General features: G+C 43.4%; 1 protein-coding gene across 1 annotated transcript in view; it reads right to left on the bottom strand.

Annotated features, from left to right (window-relative positions):
- The window catches only part of MUC4 (mucin 4, cell surface associated), a 245,720-nt gene that overhangs the window by 174,711 nt on the left and 52,988 nt on the right, over nucleotides 1-18,021 (bottom strand). The window contains exons 14-16 of the mRNA XM_073626452.1: nucleotides 14,856-14,989; nucleotides 11,914-12,035; nucleotides 24-251 (exon numbers count right to left, since the gene is read on the bottom strand). Coding sequence (XP_073482553.1) covers nucleotides 24-251; nucleotides 11,914-12,035; nucleotides 14,856-14,989 — 484 coding nt within the window. The remainder of the gene's footprint in view (nucleotides 1-23; nucleotides 252-11,913; nucleotides 12,036-14,855; nucleotides 14,990-18,021) is intronic.

Genomic DNA, 18,021 nt, shown 5'->3' with positions numbered 1-18,021 from the left:
GACACTGACACAAAAGGACTGACCTGTGTATTTCTGAGGAATGCCATAGTATGATAGAATATTTGCCTGTCTGTAGGAAGAATCGAATACGGCCTGCCAGTATGTACATGGGCATGGGCGTGAATAATACATCCAGTAAGGGTATACATTTGAGTAAATTTCATTATAGTACCAGTTCAAACATTGTTTTTTGTAATTTGCTGTGATTCCTGAGTTATATTCCAGCCGATATGCCCAGTACCCTTTTTTATCTGCAAAAAAAAAAAAAAATGGAAACATGCATTTATGTGAGATTATACAGTTTATCCACTTGCCCACTGGGCACTTATACCCTCTTCCTAACCAGGCGAATTTTCAGCTTTCAGAGCTTTTATACTGTGAATGACAATTTCTCAGTCGTGCAACACTGTATCCATATTACATTTTTGTCCTTTTTTTCACACAAATAGAGCTTACTTTTGGCGGTATTTAATGATTACTGGGTTTTTATTTTTTTGCGCTATAAATAAAAAAATCGAAAAATGCATTTTTCTTATAAAATTTAGCAAATTAGTAATTTTTCTTCATAAATTTTGACCAAAATGTATACTATTACATCTCTTTGGTAAAAAATAACCCACATAAGTGTATATTATTTGGTCTTTGTGAAAGTTATAGAGTCTACTGCTATGGTACCAATCACTGAAAATTGATCACACCTGATGTACTGACGGCCTCTCTTCTTGATTGAGACACTAACAAGCCAGGAAAGTACAAATACCCCCCAAATGACCCCTTTTTGGAAAGTAGACATTCCATAGTATTTATTAAGAGGCATGGTGAGTTTTTTTAAGTTGTAATTTTTTTCCCACAATTCTTTGCAAAATGAAGATTTTTTTTTCACAATATTGTCATATTACCAGGTTATTTCTCTCAAATGGCATATGCATACTTGCAACTACACCCCAAAATACTTTTTGCTACTCCTCCTGAGTATGGCGATACCACATGTGTGAGACTTTTTCACAACCTGGCCACAGCACTGACAGTGCTGATAGGGCACTGTAGTGGCATCAAGGAGCACTGTAGTGGCACTGATGAGTATTAATAGGGCACTGTGATCAATAGGGATGGGCTGCCTGTTTGAGTCGAACATGAGTTTGAATTGAACATCAGCCGTTCGATTGTACGCCGAATTTCGAACATTATGGGCCGTTTGCGCCAAATTTGAGCGGCGCGTCACGGCCCATAATGCACTGCGTCATCGCAGTGCATTGCTGGCTGATGATTGGCCAAGCATGCACTATGACCCGCATGCTTTGGCCAATCACAGCGCCGTCAGCGAAGAGAGCCATAATTGGCCACAGGCAGGGTGCCTGTGGCCAATTATGGCTCAGGGGGTTAAGTACACACCCCACACTATATGAGGCCGCCCACACGTCAGCCTCGTGTAGTGTGTTGGTGGCGTTTGTTAAGAGAGAGACAGAGAGACTGTCATTTCATTTAGTTTCAGCAGGCAGGCAATTCCTGGAGTTCTGTTGCTAATATACATCAGGAAGGCAGGGGAGACAGATAGCTGCAGTGTACTGTGTATATATATACATCCCGGCTTTGTGTATATATATTAGGGTTGTCCCAATACCGATACTAGTATCGGTATCGGCACCGATACCGAGCATTTGCTCGAGCACTTGTACTCGGGAAAATGCTCCCGATGCTTCCCCCGATACCTGGAAGACAGCTATGATCGGCGCGTGGGGGAGTTACAACATTCTCCCCCAGCGGCTTTCAGCGGCTTTAGTGACATACAGCAGTGATCGCTCACCGCTGACTGTCACTGCATCCTCCTCTGTGCCCCCTCCGTTCCTGTCCCCCTCCGCTGTCCCCCTCCGTTCCTCTCTTCTTCTCTGTGTCTCTCCGCTGTCCCCTCCATTCCTCTCTCCTTCTCTGTGCCTCTCCGCTGTCCCCTCCGTTCCTCTCTCCTTCTCTGTGTCTCTGCGCTGTCCCCTCCGTTTCTCTCTCCTTTTCTGTCCCCCTCCGCTGTCCCCTCCGTTTCCCTCTCCTTCTCTGTCCCCCTCCGCTCTCCCCTCCGTTCCGCCGTCCTCCTTCTCCTTCCTTTGTGAATGGACAGAGTCAGCTGACTCTGTCCATTCACATAACTGAAACATTGTAATCTCCTATGATTACGATGTGTCAGTTTATGAATGGAGAGGAGCCGCTGTCTTCTCTCCATTCATTCTCAGTGCAGCTGAGGCTGCAGAGAAAGGGACTGGGGAATCTCTATCCTCTGTCTCTTTCTCTGTCTCAAGGGGGAGATATCAGAGGTCTGTTAAGACTCCTGATATCTCACCAAAGTCCCCCCAACAGGGCTGATTAAAAAAAAAAAAACACATATTGCAATAAAGAATAAAAAAAATATTATTGTAAAAAATAAAAATTGTAAATAAAAAAGAAAAACACACACACACATACACCGTTCACCCCCCCCCCCCCCCCAAAAAAAAGAAAGCATCATTAAAAAAACAAACAAAAAAAAAACACTGTCACGTGACATTAAAAAAAAAGTATCGGTAATTGGTATCGGCGAGTACTTGAAAAAAAAAGTATCGGTACTTGTACTCGGTCCTAAAAAAGTGGTATCGGGACAACCCTAATATATATATATATATATATATATATATATATATATATATATATATATATATACACACTGTATGCAGTTTAGCTTCATCTCACTGCAGACCGTTCCTGGTGTACTGTCGCTAATATACTTCAGGCAGGCGGGCGAGACAACTGCAGTGTATTTAGTATATACAGTGGAGACGGAAAGTATTCAGACACTCTTTGTTATATTGCAGCCATTTGCTAAAATCATTTCATTTTTTTTTCCTCATTAATGTACACACAGCACCCCATATTGACAGAAAAACACAGAATTGTTGACATTTTTGCAGATTTATTAAAAAAGAAAAACTGAAATATCACATGGTCCTAAGTATTCAGACCCTTTGCTGTGACACTCATATATTTAACTCAGGTGCTGTCCATTTCTTCTGATCATCCTTTGAGATGGTTCTACACCTTCATTTGAGTCCAGCTGTGTTTGATTATACTGATTGGACTTGATTAGGAAAGCCACACACCTATCTATATAAGATCTTACAGCTCACAGTGCATGTCAGAGCAAATGAGAATCATGAGGTCAAAAGAACTGCCTGAAGAGCTCAGAGACAGAATTGTGGCAAGGCACAGATCTGGCCAAGGTTACAAAAAAATTTCTGCTGCACTTAAGGTTCCTAAGAGCACAATGGCCTCCATAATCCTTAAATGGAAGACGTTTGGGACAACCAGAACCCTTCCTAGAGCTGGCTGTCCAGCCAAACTGAGCTATCGGGGGAGAAGAGCGTTGTTGACAGAGGTAAAGAAGAACTCAAAGATTACTGTGGCTGAGCTCCAGAGATGCAGTCAGGAGATGAGAGAAAGTTGTAGAAAGTCAACCATCACTGCAGCCCTCCACCAGTCGGGGCTTTATGGCAGAGTGGCCCGACTGAAGCCTCTCCTCAGTGCAAGACACATGAAAGCCCACATTGAGGTTGCTAAGATAGTGGGAAATAAGATTCTCTGGTCTGATGAGACCAAGATAGAACTTTTTGGCCTTATTTCTAAGCGATATGTGTCGATAAAAGCAGGCATTGCTCATCACCTGTCCAATACAGTCCCAACAGTGAAGCATGGTGGTGGCAGCATCATGCTGTGGGGGTGTTTTTAAGCTGAAGGGACAGGATGGCTGGTTGCAATCGAGGGAAAGATGAATGCGGCCAAGTACAGGGATATCCTTGACGAAAACCTTCTTCAGAGTGCTCAAGACCTCAGACTGGGCCGAAGGTTTACCTTCCAACAAGGCAATGACCCTAAGCACACAGCTAAAATAACGAAGGAGTGGCTTCACAACAACTCTGTGACTGTTCTTGAATGGCCCAGCCAGAGCCCTGACTTTAACCCAATTGAGCATCTCTGGAGAGACTTAAAAATGGCTGTCCACCAACGTTTACCATCCAACCTGACAGAACTGGAGAGGATCTGCAAGGAGGAATGGCAGAGGATCCCCAAATCCAGGTATAAAAACTTGTTGCATCTTTCCCAAAAAGACTCATGGCTGTATTAGATCAAAAGGGTGCTTCTACTAAATACTGAGCAAACGGTCTGAATACTTAGGACCATGTGATATTTCATTTTTTTTTTAATAAATCTGCAAAAATGTCAACAATTCTGTGTTTTTCTGTCAATATGGGGTGCTGTGTGTACATTAATGAGGGAAAAAAATTAACTTAAATGATTTTAGCAAATGGCTGCAATAAAACAAAGAGTGAACAATTTAAGGGGGTCTGAATACTTTCCTTCCCCATTGTATATACATCCTGTCTTTGTATATATATATATATATATATATATATATATATATATATATATATATATACACAAAGTAATATATACTGTATACAGTTTAGCTTCATCTCACTGCAGACCATTCCTGGTGTATTGTTTCTAATATACTTCAGCCCGGCAGGTGACTCACTGAGCTGCAGTGCATTTAATATACATATACAGGCTTATATATATATATATATATATATATACATTATATAGTCTAGCCAAGCCTATACCTATTTCAGCCAGGCAGGTGACTCACTGAGCTGCAGTTCATTTAATATATATATATATATATATATATATATATATATGTATATATAGTCTAGCCAAGCCTATACCTGACTAGGCCATTGCCTGAGTGCCTGTTCAAAGACACTTTCAGCCAGGCAGGTGACTCACTAAGCTGCAGTTCATTAAATATATATATATATAGGGAGGGGATGATGAGGTCACTGACTCTATGTGGGTGCCTGATAGACGAGAGGAGGTGGTGGAGGCACATCTCCAACAAGGCAGGATGCCCTCCAGGGGCCAGCTTAAGGGCAGCCAACTGACTGCATCACACAGCAGAGCTCTGCATGTGCAGGGCGCAGCTGACTCTGCACGTTTTTCCAAAAGTTCTTTGGTGTGGGCCTTTTTTGAGACGTGTGCAGCAGATCGCACTGTTGCTGTTTGCAACATATGTCTGAAGCGTATCAAGCGTGGCCAAAACAGCAGCCGCTTGGGCACCACATGCTTGACCAGACATATGTCGAGCTCCCATGTAGTCCGTTGGCAACAGTACTTAAAAGACCCACACCAAAGAACAAGGCGGACCTCTCCTTGCTCTTCATCAGCTGGGATCTCTAGCCCCACTATACCTTCAGTCCTCTCAGAAACCAGCACTGACAGGAATCGAAGCCTCTTACAGAGAAACGCCACGTCGGATGGAGCCACGGGACCTGACGTCACCACACATCAGCTGGCTAAGCCTCACCGCGGCCGAGCTGTTAGTTTTTGAAATTTCTGCTTTACCCTTGATGTCAGCTACCCAGCAATTTTAATAAAGAACTTTTAGGTACTACACCATGGAGGATTCTCTGTTTGTTTGATCTCTCCTCATATGCAATGAGTGATCCTACAGAGGCACAGCTTATGATACGGCAATCCCAGGGCTCAGGAAGGACCCAAGGCAGACCCAAGTCAGCTAGTGAAATCAGCTGTTCCTGCCTGCAAAAGATCTGGTATCTGTGAAGCTCTGACGACCCCCGTAATAGGGGTCCAGCATATCTGGTAAGCATAATTATACAAAAAATACCGCGCTGTGAATAAATTTAATGCAAAATGTTACATATAATGTGAATAAACCTCAAAAAAGCCCCTACTAGAAGTGAGATACACACAAACGTAAATGGGACAATAAGTAGCAGAGCTAAACCAACTATAAAATAAGAAACATATACCAATAGTGATTATCAATGTGCAGTTAAAAATTAGAAAGACTAAATAGATAAATAAAAGTCCATCTCCATAGGTAAGCAGTGCTCAAACAATTAACCGGAAAGTGAGTGTAGTTCAATTGATTGATTCCATCCTCCACCGCAACACCAGTGATACACCACACAAAATGCTCGCTTACCAGACGGCAAGCTCTATAAGCCTGCGTCCTATACCAGGCCAGGGCCTTTATCCAATTGAGGACCAAAAGGACGGTATCCAGGCAAACTCCTCAGGATGGTCAGCATACAGAGCAGAGCCTGCCAAACTCGCCAGTCACAGATCATATATGTGGGCAGAATGTGGTAGCATTCGGATGTTTCCCAGAGCGAGAAAGGATCACCATAGCATAATAAATAATTCTGTCACATTCTTGGTTGCTTGGGATATGGTCCATAGATATCCAAGGTAAACTCTTTTTCTCGCTTATCGCCTCTCAAACTTTCCTTCTGCTCTCGTTTCTCTCTCAGCCGCGCTTGAATCCCCACAGAGTAGCAGCTTCTATTGGTTGTCCTATAGGTTGCTCCTATAGGAGCTGCTACTCTGTGGGGATTCAAGCGCGGCTGAGAGAGAAACGAGAGCAGAAGGAAAGTTTATTGAGAGGCGATAAGCAGCAGTCTTCAAGAGATTGTTTACAGTCCCCAGAAACCCATGGACTTCTACGTGGCTGGGAGGAGGTGGCTGCGGATCAGGTCGTCCTTAGTGACCCAGAGGACTCCGGAGCGAATGCCTCAGCAAACCTACGCTGCATGGCCTTCCTGATCCTGCAAAGCCTGCGAAAGGACCCTCAGATTCGTGTGATCAAGGAGACAGATTACTACTGGCTGGCAACTCTTCTTCATCCACGTTACAAGGGTAAGGTTGCGGAAACCTATCCAGCCATCGCAGAGGGAGCAGAGGATGAAACATCTTCGGGAGGCCTTGCAGAAAGGTTTGTGCAACGCGTTTCCAGAGCCTGGGAGGGTACAAATTCCTGGTCCTGGACAACGTGTTGCTGAGGCTTCGGTTAGTCACAGAAGGAGCGGTGGAGAAGGTGGCCATCTGACCGATGCGTTCAGACAATTTTTTTGTCCGCAGCCCCAAGGTATGATCGGTTCCAGCAACCATCGCCAGCGTCTGTTGTACATGGTGCAGGAATACCTAGGGGCAAGATCAGACTAGGAGACATTTCCAAACAAAAATCCATTGGGTTACTGGGTCTTGAGGATGGATCACTGGCCAGAGCTTGCACAGTTTGCAATTGAGCTACTGGCCTGTCCTGCATCCAGCGCTCTTTCAGAACGCACATTCAGTGCCGCTGGAGGCTTTGTAACCGATCACAGAGTCGCCTGTCCACCGACTCGGTTGATCGGCTAACCTTCATTAAAATGAATCAGTCTTGGATCACCAGCTACCAAGCACCTGATGCTGATGTAACCGAATAATTTTTTTATGAATGTGAGATCCCTTGAAGACTGCCTATGCTGATGCTGACTGACTATCCTGTTATGCTGAGTGACTATCCTATTCCTCCTCAATGTTCATGTTGATAGCTCCTAAAAACAAATTTGATTCTGGGCACCAGCACCAGTGCCTAAAGCCCATTTTTCTGCTCCTGTTAACAGGGGTGTGTAATTACAATTTTTGCTGTAATATTTAGCAGCAGGGCTCATCCCTGCACTCAACTAGAGTATCTCTGAGGTGTTGCAGTGTTGTGTCACCAGCACCAGTGCCTAAAGCCCAATTTTTCTGCCCCTGTTCAACAGGGGAGCGTAATTACGATTTTTAAATCTAATATTTCGCAGAAGGGCTCGTTCCTGCACTCAACAACAGAATTTGTGAGGGGTTACAGTGTTGTGGCACCAGCACCAGTGCCTAAAGCCCAATTTTTCTGCTCCTGTTTAACAGGGGTGTGTAATTACAATTTTTGCTGTAATATTTTGCAGCAGGGCTCGTTCCTGCACTCAACTAGAGTATCTGTGAGGTGTTGCAGTGTTGTGGCACCAGCACCAGTGCTTAAAGCCCAATTTTTCTGCCCCTGTTTGACAGGGGCGCGTAATTACAATTTTTAAATCTAATATTTCGCAGCAGGGCTTGTTCCTGCGCTCAACAACAGAATTTGTGAGGGGTTACAGTGTTGTGGCACCAGCACCAGTGCCTAAAGCCCATTTTTTATGCTCCTGTTTAACAGGGGCATGTAATTACAATTTTTGCTGTAATATTTTGCAGCAGGGCTCATTCCTGCACTCAACTAGAGTATCTGTGAGGGGTTGCAGTGTTGTGGCACCAGCACCAGTGCCTAAAGCCCAATTTTTCTTTAACAGGGGCATGTAATTACAATTCTTGATATAATATTTCACAGCAGGGCCCGTTCCAGTGCCCACCAAGAGTAACTGCGAGGGCTTACAGTGTTGTGGCAACACCACCACACCAGCACCAAAGGCCCAATTTTTCTGACCCTCTTCAATAGGGGCATGTAATTACAATTCTTGATATAATATTTCACAGCAGGGCCCGTTCCACCGCCCACCAAGAGTAACTGTGAAGGATTACAGTGTTCTGGTACCACCAACACCTAAGACCCAATTTTCTGCAGAATATATAGGGCAGGCCCCTACTTTCAAACATCCGACTTACATACGACTCCTGCTTACAAACGACTCCTACTTACAAACAGAGGGAGAAAACAGGAAGTGAGAGGAAATCTACTCCTAGGAAGGGAAATTCTCTCCTGTAAGATTTAATATGGGAAAAAGGTGTCTCCTCCACTGATTTATCACCAATACTTGTTTCCCTTAAAACCCCCAAATTTTCAAAATCCAATTGTCATTGGGACAGAAAGTGAGGTGAAATCTTCTGAACAGGGGCACAGACAGCAAAACAAATGTTACAGGGGTGATAACCCTTCCCTATGGTTTTCCAAAAAGCTTTAAAATAGATTTTTTGGCTGGAGCTACACTTACAAAATGTACCTGTTCCAAATTGCAAACAGATTCTACATAGGAACAAACCTACAGTCCCTGTCCTGTTTGCACCGCCTGTATACTGCTGTTCAGAGTATATAGGGCCTGGGGGCCCAACGCCTTTTCTTTTTTTAATTTGGGGGCGGGGTTCCCCTTAATATCCATACAAGACCCAAAGGCCCTGGTAATGGACTGGGGGGTGGGGGGTACCCATGCCGTTTGTCTCACTGATTTTCATCCATATTGACGGGACCTGACATTACATTAAAGCCGCAAGCAGTTTTAAATGACTTTTATTCCTTTAAAAATGTCATTTTGTGCAGTGACTATTCTAACCACGGGAAACACGCGCCACTTTACAGGCATACTATAGACACCTCCCAGGTACGATATTTAAAGGAATATTTCACTTTTATTTTTTCACTTTAAGCATCATTAAAATCACTGCTCCCGGAAAAACGGCCGTTTTTAAAACTTTCTTTTGCATTGATACATGTCCCCCGTTTTTAAAACTTTCTTTTGCATTGATACATGTCCCCTGGGGCAGGAAAAATAACTTGCATATTAGCCTTTAAAATTCGCACTTTTGATGTCTCACGTTCGAGTCCCATAGCCTTTAACGGTGTTCGAATGTTCGCGTGAACTTTCGGTCTGTTCGCATGTTCTGGATGCGAAGTGAACCGGAGGGTGTTCGGCCCATCCCTAGTGATCACTGTAGTGGCAATGATGATCATTGTAGTGGCACTGATGAGCACTCACTGGTGACACTGTAGGGCACTGATAGCACTGTAGGTCACTGATAAGCATTCACTGATGGCAAGGATATGCAAAGTTGGGCACTGATGGCACTGATAAGCACCATTGGGCACTGATTGCACTGTTCAGCACTCACTGATGTGCACTTATAAGCACTTACTGATGGGTACTGTAGTGTCACTGATGGCACTAATGAACACTGTAGTGGCACTGATGGACACTGATGGTACTGTAGTGGCACTGATGGCACTGTAGGGGCACTGATGGCACAGTAAGGACACTGATGAACACTGTAGTGGTACTGATGGCACTTATGGGCACTGTAGTGGCACCAGTGGCACTGATGGTACTGTAGGGGCACTGGTGAGCACTGTTGGCACTGTAGGGGTACTGATGTGGCACTGATGAGCACTGTTGGCACTGCAGGGGCACTAATGTGGCAATGATGAGCATGGATGTGGCACTGATGAGTACTGTTGGCACTGATGTGGCACTGATGAGTACTGTTGGCACTGTAGGGTCACTGATGTGGCACTGATGAGTCACTAATGAGTATGGTTGCCACTGTAGGGGCACTGATGTGGCACCGATGAGCACTGATGTGGCACTAATGAGTACTGTTGGCACTGTAGGGGCACTGATGAGTACTGTTGGCACTGTAGGGGCACTGATAAGTACTTTTGACACTGTAGGATTATTGATGGGCACTGTTGTCACTCAGAATTGTGCCAGCTCACACTGCTGTGGTATTTCTCTCTCCTCTTCTCACACGATACAGCTTATGAGGATGGAAGAGAGAAACACCGCAGCAGCGCAAACTGAACTGGGTATGATCCCTGTTTGTTGACAAGTGATCGTTCCATAATTGTACGGAGCGATCACATGGTAAAGGACGGCTGTAATTGGCCCTTTACCATGATCCATAATGTGTTAAGTCCTGTGGACCCAGCCAGAAGCAGAGCTTGAAGCTTGTGGGCCCCGATGCAAAAGATGACCTGCCCCTCCCCCCCAACACCACCCACCACTTCCACCGCGTGTGCAGATACACCCACCGCACGCCAAGATACTCAAAGTGGCTTAAGAGAGAGTTCCCAGAGTTCCTCCTTACATTAGAGGACAGGGATCACCCCTGGAGAATCAGAGGACAGGGATCACTGATAGAGAATCAAATACACAGGGCCCCCCAATACACAGGGCTGAAATCACATTCCTTTACACATAGTCTGTCAGTCTTCACAGGGTGTATCTGGCTTTTATGTTGCCGTTCTGACCTGTGAAATCCCCTGGTCGGAACGGCAGTGTAGTTGCAGAAGGCAAATACACCCTATGCAGATCATGGCTGACTGGCTGTGTTGTAAAGGAATGTGATTTCAGCCCTGCGGAGGAGGAGCAGTATAGAGTGCTGTACTGGGAAAGAAGCTCAGCAGCGGGCATAGCATCCAGGGCGGAGGGGGTGGTCAGGGGGCTTTGTGGGGAGGGGAAACTTACATCTAGGGGGGCAAAGCCAAGTGACATGAAATCTGGAGCCTGCAGCCCCTCAGAGGCCCCTTAGGAGGTGTTAAGGGATTTGTTTTAGCAATTTCTGAAGGTTTCTCTGTCAGTGTTGACAGGTGTTGGGGGAAGGTCACCTCCCGGAGGTGCGTGTCTTTTGCTCAATTGTCAAGGAAGTGGGGTAAGCGGACATCCCCGGGTGGGGGGGGGGTACAGAGCATCTCATCTAGACTAGAAGACACTGAGCGGTGTCTTACCTCACTAGTGACATTGGTCCCGTCGTGGCTACAGGACGGCACTCTCATCCTCTTAACTAGCTGAGCTTGGTTACCATTCCATGTTGCCAGCACACAGCACAGACACTTCCCCATCCTGGGCTGTTCTCACCACATGCTCCTCTCCATTCAGGAAATGGCTCACAGCTTCTTCCCAGCCAATGAGAACATAGGGATATGGACTGTGGAAGGCAAAGTGGAAGCCTGGTACAGGAGCGTGGCTGTGGGGCCTTAGGGCAGATCGAAGCTGGACTTTGTGGAGGATATGATAATATGACAGGGAGGCTGCAGGGGCCCCCTGGAGCTAGGGGCGGGGTTGCGATTGTGACCCCTGCAACACCTTATGCTATGCCCATGGACCCAGCCATCATGGACACTTCCAGATGTGCATCCATGGGAGGCCGTCATACGATGGCCTCCGAGAACTAGCCGGCTGAGCTGTAGCCGTCATTCTGCTATAGCGATGCCGGCAAGTGGATATAGAATGCCTTTGTTTCCCAACTGTTTTCTGTAAGAGGCACTTTATCAGTAAAATGTTTCAGGTGAAATATCAAGACACTTACTTGTGTTTTGTCCTATGTACTGATCTGGAGTGTACCTTTTCTGGATACTAGCACCATAACTTGTTTGTGGGTCATTGTATGCTGGGAAATTGGCAGCTGGACTGTAAGATGAAGATTCTCCACTATAAATAAAATGCAGTTATAGAAAACACAGTGAATTAATAACATCATTTGTAGTTTGATAGTGTTAGGGATCATTAAACCTAAGAACAAAAATGCAATATGTTGCAGCTTAAAGTCCTTATATTTGGGGTCTGCATTTGTTTGTTTTTTTTTGCTTTTTTTTTCAAGCTAAGAACATTTTCAGCACATACAGAAAATCAGGATCTTGACAGAAATGTTGTGTCCTTGTCACTTCCAGTGAGCTGCACCAAAGAACATCTCCCTCCCTAGCTATTCAATAAACTACCAACTGGCCTGTCCCCCACATAATGGAGATAAAGAGATACAGACATGTTTGTAGTCTATATCAGGAGAGCAGACTAGAATGACAACCATGCCTCCTTTTACAGATACAGTGGAGTAGTGAGTATAGCCACCCGGGGACAGGTAATGTATTATTATCAGGATTGCCAGGTGAAAATAAAGCAAAATAGGCTTGAAAAAAGAAAAACAAACAATGGGCCCACCAAGTACTAGTAAGCTGCAATATATATTTTTGATTTGGGGTTTAGCTACACTTTTAGGCCGCATTCACACCATGGTGCAGAGACGTCGGTTTTTCTGCACGCGTTCTTCAAGAGTACAAAACAAAAAATTGTTCTCTATGTGCCCTGTTCACACCCCAACACTAGTATCACGTGAAGATTTTTTATGTGCAGGAATCTATAACTTGTATGCATTTTTCTGCATGGGAAAAAACTGATATGACATCAACATTGGTGTGAATAGGGCACATAACTAACGTGCATGAAAAATTACATAAACTGATGTAAAAACGTATGTCTCTGCAAGTTAAATCTTTGTGGTTTCCCCATCAGTTCCCATCAGTTTTCATGTTTGTATGGTGTGAATAAGCCCTAAGGAGCTTTGATGCTCATAAAGAAATGCTACAACCAAACTGTAGACAAAGAAGCAAAAAGGAATTGCAATGCGTAGAGTAGACCAAGTTTCACAATGTAATAATTTTCTATTACAGTTCTTCAGATAAATTTCACGCTGTCATGGTTCATGTCATAAAAAAATTGCAGGTATTATGTCAACTAATGTACATGGCTTATACACCGAGTAACTACATTTCATTTTCTTCAGTCAATCATCTGCCTTATATCAGAAACCTGGAGGGTAGGACAGTTAAGCAAGGACAAGATCTAAAGAGTCAGCAAAGATGTGCATTATTTAAAATGTGAAACTAAGGCATGTGTATGGGGCAAATTTATGCGATTATGCAATTTTAAATCTATGCTGCTCCTTTGTAGGGTGTCAGATGGGGCAGTGAAAGTGTGTGGCAGGAAAGGTGTTCCAGGTGCCTCCATTTTGAATCACTGAAGAATGCAACCATTCACCATGTCCAAATGATGAAAGCTCAATACAGATGGGGGGGTTATTTACTAAAACCAGAGAGTGCAAAATCTGGTGCAACTCTGCATAGAAACTACCGCATTTTTCGCTCCATAAGACACACTCCCCCCCCCCCCCAAAAAAATGGTGAAAAATGTCTCTGCGTCTTATGGAGCGAATACTGACAAGGCCCCCCCCTCCCCATTCGCCCTCCCGTGAGTGCCAGATGATCTCCTGCTGGGTCTGCCACTCAGCCACAGACAGAAGACCGAGCGGCCGAATGGAGTACGGCCGCGGCAGCCGCTCGGGCTGCTCTGTCTTCTAAGTGACAGGCGGATGCATACAGGAATATCAGTCTGTGTGAGGTGGAGGTGGCATAGGTAAGGCTGCATTTCATGGCACTGGTCAGGCTGAATTTCATGGGCACTGGTCAGGCTGCATTTTATGAGCACTGGTCAGGCTGCATTTTATGGGCACAGGTCAGGCTGCATTTTATGGGCACAGGTTAGGCTGCATTTTATGGGCACAGGTTAGGCTGCATTTTATGGGCACAGGTCAGGCTGCATTTTATTGGCACGGGTCAGGCTGCATTTTATTGGCACGGGTCAGGCTGCATTTTATTGGCACGGGTCAGGCTGCATTTTATTGGTACGGGTCAGGCTGCATTTTATTGGCACAGGTCAGGCTGCATTTTATTGGCACAGGTCAGGCTGCATTTCATTGGCACTGGTAAGGCTGTATTTCATTGGCATTGGTCAGGCTGCATTTCATGGGCACTGGTAAATATTTTAGTACACCATTTGGCTCAGAATATTTTTTTTCCTTGTTTTCCTCCTCTAAAAACTAGATGCGTCTTATGGTTAGGTAAGTCTTATGGAGCGAAAAAAACAGTAATCAGATACCAGGTTTTATTGCCAAACCTACTGAGCAAGCTGATGGTAGAAGGTGATTGACCACCATGCACAGCTGCACCATAGTCTCAGTGCACCTGTTTTGGCATGGGTAATATCTACCAAAACATAAACTCCATGAATGTTACCGAGCTCTGAATTTTCAAACGAAGAACTGGAAACCCAGGTTACTAGGAAATTTTAAGCAAAACTAAACCCACCTATTTAACCATCTCTCAAAACAGTCAAGCCATCAAACCACTGGCACCCCAACTGATAACATACGCAGCCCCACGGCAGCTGCAGATCAAAAAATGTCCAAGATAACAGCTTCCTTGGCTGTAAAGGATAGGAGGGCTTAGTTTTGCTTCAAGTAGGTTGTATGTACAAAATACTAACAATCTAGCCACTGAACATGATCTGTATTGACATACAGATGTGTTCCTAGAACCATAACCATTTATTTACCGTATTTTGAAGATAAAACATGAATACATTATTTGACATATCCATACTCAGTTGTTAGACATATTTACTTAAAGAGAGAAGTACCTAAAGTAGCCCATCTTGGGTAAGTAATATGAAGGAATTGATAAATAATTCCAATTCATTCCTCCATCTGCAAAATACATCAAGCAGAACGAGTAGATGCCATCTGTGACAAGTACAGCTTGATAGGTGCTTGCCTAAAAAGGAACACATGAAAGCAAATCATGAAAACAGGCCAGTGATGCAGCATAGTCTATATCACAAACTAAGGGGACAATAGGGTGACTGAAATGTTATGCTAGCCAGACAAACCTGTAACCTTCTACCTGCTACAAACTCCAAAATGGTGCATTACAGAGGAAATAAAGTCAAATTATTATTTGTTTAGCTTTGCAAGTAAAAGAAATCAACCTTCACATTATACACATTACACAGCCAGGTTATGCTTTCTGCTCTGCTATGCTCCACAATTGTTGAGCTTTAGGACGTTGTAGGAGGGTGGTAGATAAAAAACTATTAAAATATTATTATGAAAAAAGCATGTGCAATATTTCAGAGATTTTGTATAATACATGTATATGTTTAAAGATATACATGTTTATAAATAACATATTGGTGTACCTGCGCTCTGGTAACAGGCATCAACCAAATAGAACTACATGTAAAAAGGAGAGTTCTGGAGGCACACAGTGAGTAGACTGCAGTAGTTCATTGAACATACTGTCGGAAAATCAAGCAGAAGTCACTGCTCCAAGCCTGCACCTCTGCTAATCCGATCAGGTGCCAGTCTAAGGAGCCAGTGCTTGCCCTGTGAAGATACAGAAAGGTAGAAGCCACACGGTGATGATGTCACTCAGGTAAGTCCATTTTTATTCAACCATAGAAGCAACACAGTTCATAGGGAATGAACTGTGCTGCTACGTTGGCTAAATAAAAATTGACTGAAACAAGCAATGTCATCAGTGTGTGAGTCCTGTTCTAGACCACTGACCCTGTCAAGCCTCAGAAATTTGTCCAAATTGCATCTCAGTGAGTGGCCATGAACCAGTAGGAAATGTATGTTTATGGCTTACTGACAGTAAGGAGACCCGAAGAGTAAGTAAGTAAGAGACAGCTGTCCTAAAGTGAGAGAGAAAGCCGATCCCTCCATTGCTGCATCACAGGACTACATAGGGTAAAGTGAATTGAAGTCAGAGGGTACTTAGCTAAAATTAAGGCCAGGCATTACTTGGAGACCAGAGGCAAACATTTAACCTCTCATACATTAACCACCTCAATACCGGACACTCACTCCCTTCCTTCCCAGGCCAATTTGCCTCTTTCAGTGCTCTCATACTTTGAATGATTATTACTCAGTCATGCAACACTGTACCCATATGAAATTTTTATTATATGTTCACACAAACAGAGCTTTCTTTTGGTGGTATTTAATCACCATTCCGTTTATTTTTTGGTTTATAAACAAAAAAAGACGGAAAATTTTAAAGAAAAACAAGTTTTTCTTAGTTCCTGGTATAAAATTTTGCAAATAAGTAATTTTTCTTCATATATTTTGACCAAAATTTATACTGCTACATTTCTTTGGTAACCCAAATCAGTATATATTATTTGATCTGTGTGAAAGTTATAGAGTCTACAAGCTATGGTACCAATCATTGAAAATTGATCACACCTGATGTACTGATGGCCTATCTCATTTATTGAGGCCTTAACCTGCCAGGACAGTACAAATACCCACCAAATGACCCCTTTTTGGAAAGTAGTCAGTCCAAGGTATTTAGTAGGAGGCATGGTGAGTTTTTTGATGTTGTAATTTGTCCCCACAATTATTTGGAAAACAAAGTAATTAAATACAATTTGTTTGTCTTTTCACAAAAATGTCAACGTTATTTCTCACACATAGCATAGGCATACTTACAAACAGTATATATTCTTTTAGCAGAGACCCTAGAGAATAAAATGGTGGGCTTCGCAATTTTTTTATGTCACACGATATTTGCACAGCTTTTATTCAAATGCTATTTTTGGGGAAAAAATACACTTTAACCACTTGCCTACCGGGCACTTAAACCCCCTTTCTAACCAGACCAATTTTCAGCTTTCGGTGCTCTCACATTTTGAATGACAATTAGTCATGCAACACTGTTCCCATATGAAATTTTAGTCCTTTTTTTTCACACAAGAGAGCTTTCTTTTGGTGGTATTTAATCACTGCTGGATTTTTTTTTTAATTAAAAAAAAACAAAAATTTTGTAGAAAAATACATTTTTCTTTGTTTCTGTTATACAATTTTGCAAATTAGTAATTTTTCTTCATAAATTTTGGCCAAAATTTTTACTGCTACATATATTTGGTAAAAATAACCCAAATACAGTGCCTTGAAAAAGTATTCATACTACTTGAAATTTTCCACATGTTGTCATGTTACAACCAAAAACATAAATGTATTTATTTAGGATTTTATGTGATAGACCAACTCAAAGTGGCACATAATTGTGAAGTGGAAGGAGTGGAACCAATTGCCTTCAGAAATCACCTAATTAGTAAATAGAGTCCACCTGAGTGTAATTTATTCTCAGTATAAAACACAGCTGTTCTATGAAGCCCTCAGAGGTTTGTTAGAGAACCTTAGTGAACAAACAGCATCATGAAGGCCAAGGAACACACCAGACAGGTCAGGGATACAGTTGTGGAGAAGTTTAAAGCAGGATGAGGTTATAAAAAAATATCCCATGCTTTGAACATCTCACGGAGCACTGTTAAATCATCATCCGAAAAGGTAAAGAGTATGGCACAACTGCAAACCTACCAAGACATGGCCATCCACCTAAACTGACCGGCTGGATAAGGAGAGCATTAAACAGAGAGGCAGCCAGGAGGCCCACGGTAACTCTGGAGGAGCTGCAGAGATCCACAACTCAGGTGGGAGACTCTGTCCACAGGACAACTATTAGTCGTTCACTCCACAAATCTGGCCTTTAAGGAAGAGTGGTAAGAAGAAAGCCATTGTTGAAAGGAAGCCATAAGGAGTCCCGTTTGCGGTTTGTGAGAAGCCATGTGGGGGACACAGCAACATGTAAAAGAAGGTGCTCTGGTCAGATGAGACAAAAATTAAACTTTTTGGCCTAAAAGCAAAACAATATGTGTTACGGAAAACCAACACTGCACATCACACTAAACACACCATCCCCGTCGTGAAAAATGATGGTGGCAGCATCATGTTGTGGGG

This window comes from Aquarana catesbeiana, linkage group LG04 (assembly GCF_042186555.1).
Source record: "Aquarana catesbeiana isolate 2022-GZ linkage group LG04, ASM4218655v1, whole genome shotgun sequence".
NCBI classification, from domain to species: domain Eukaryota; kingdom Metazoa; phylum Chordata; class Amphibia; order Anura; family Ranidae; genus Aquarana; species Aquarana catesbeiana.
Note: the sequence above shows the minus strand (reverse complement) of the source record. Positions and strands in the feature narration are given on the sequence as shown.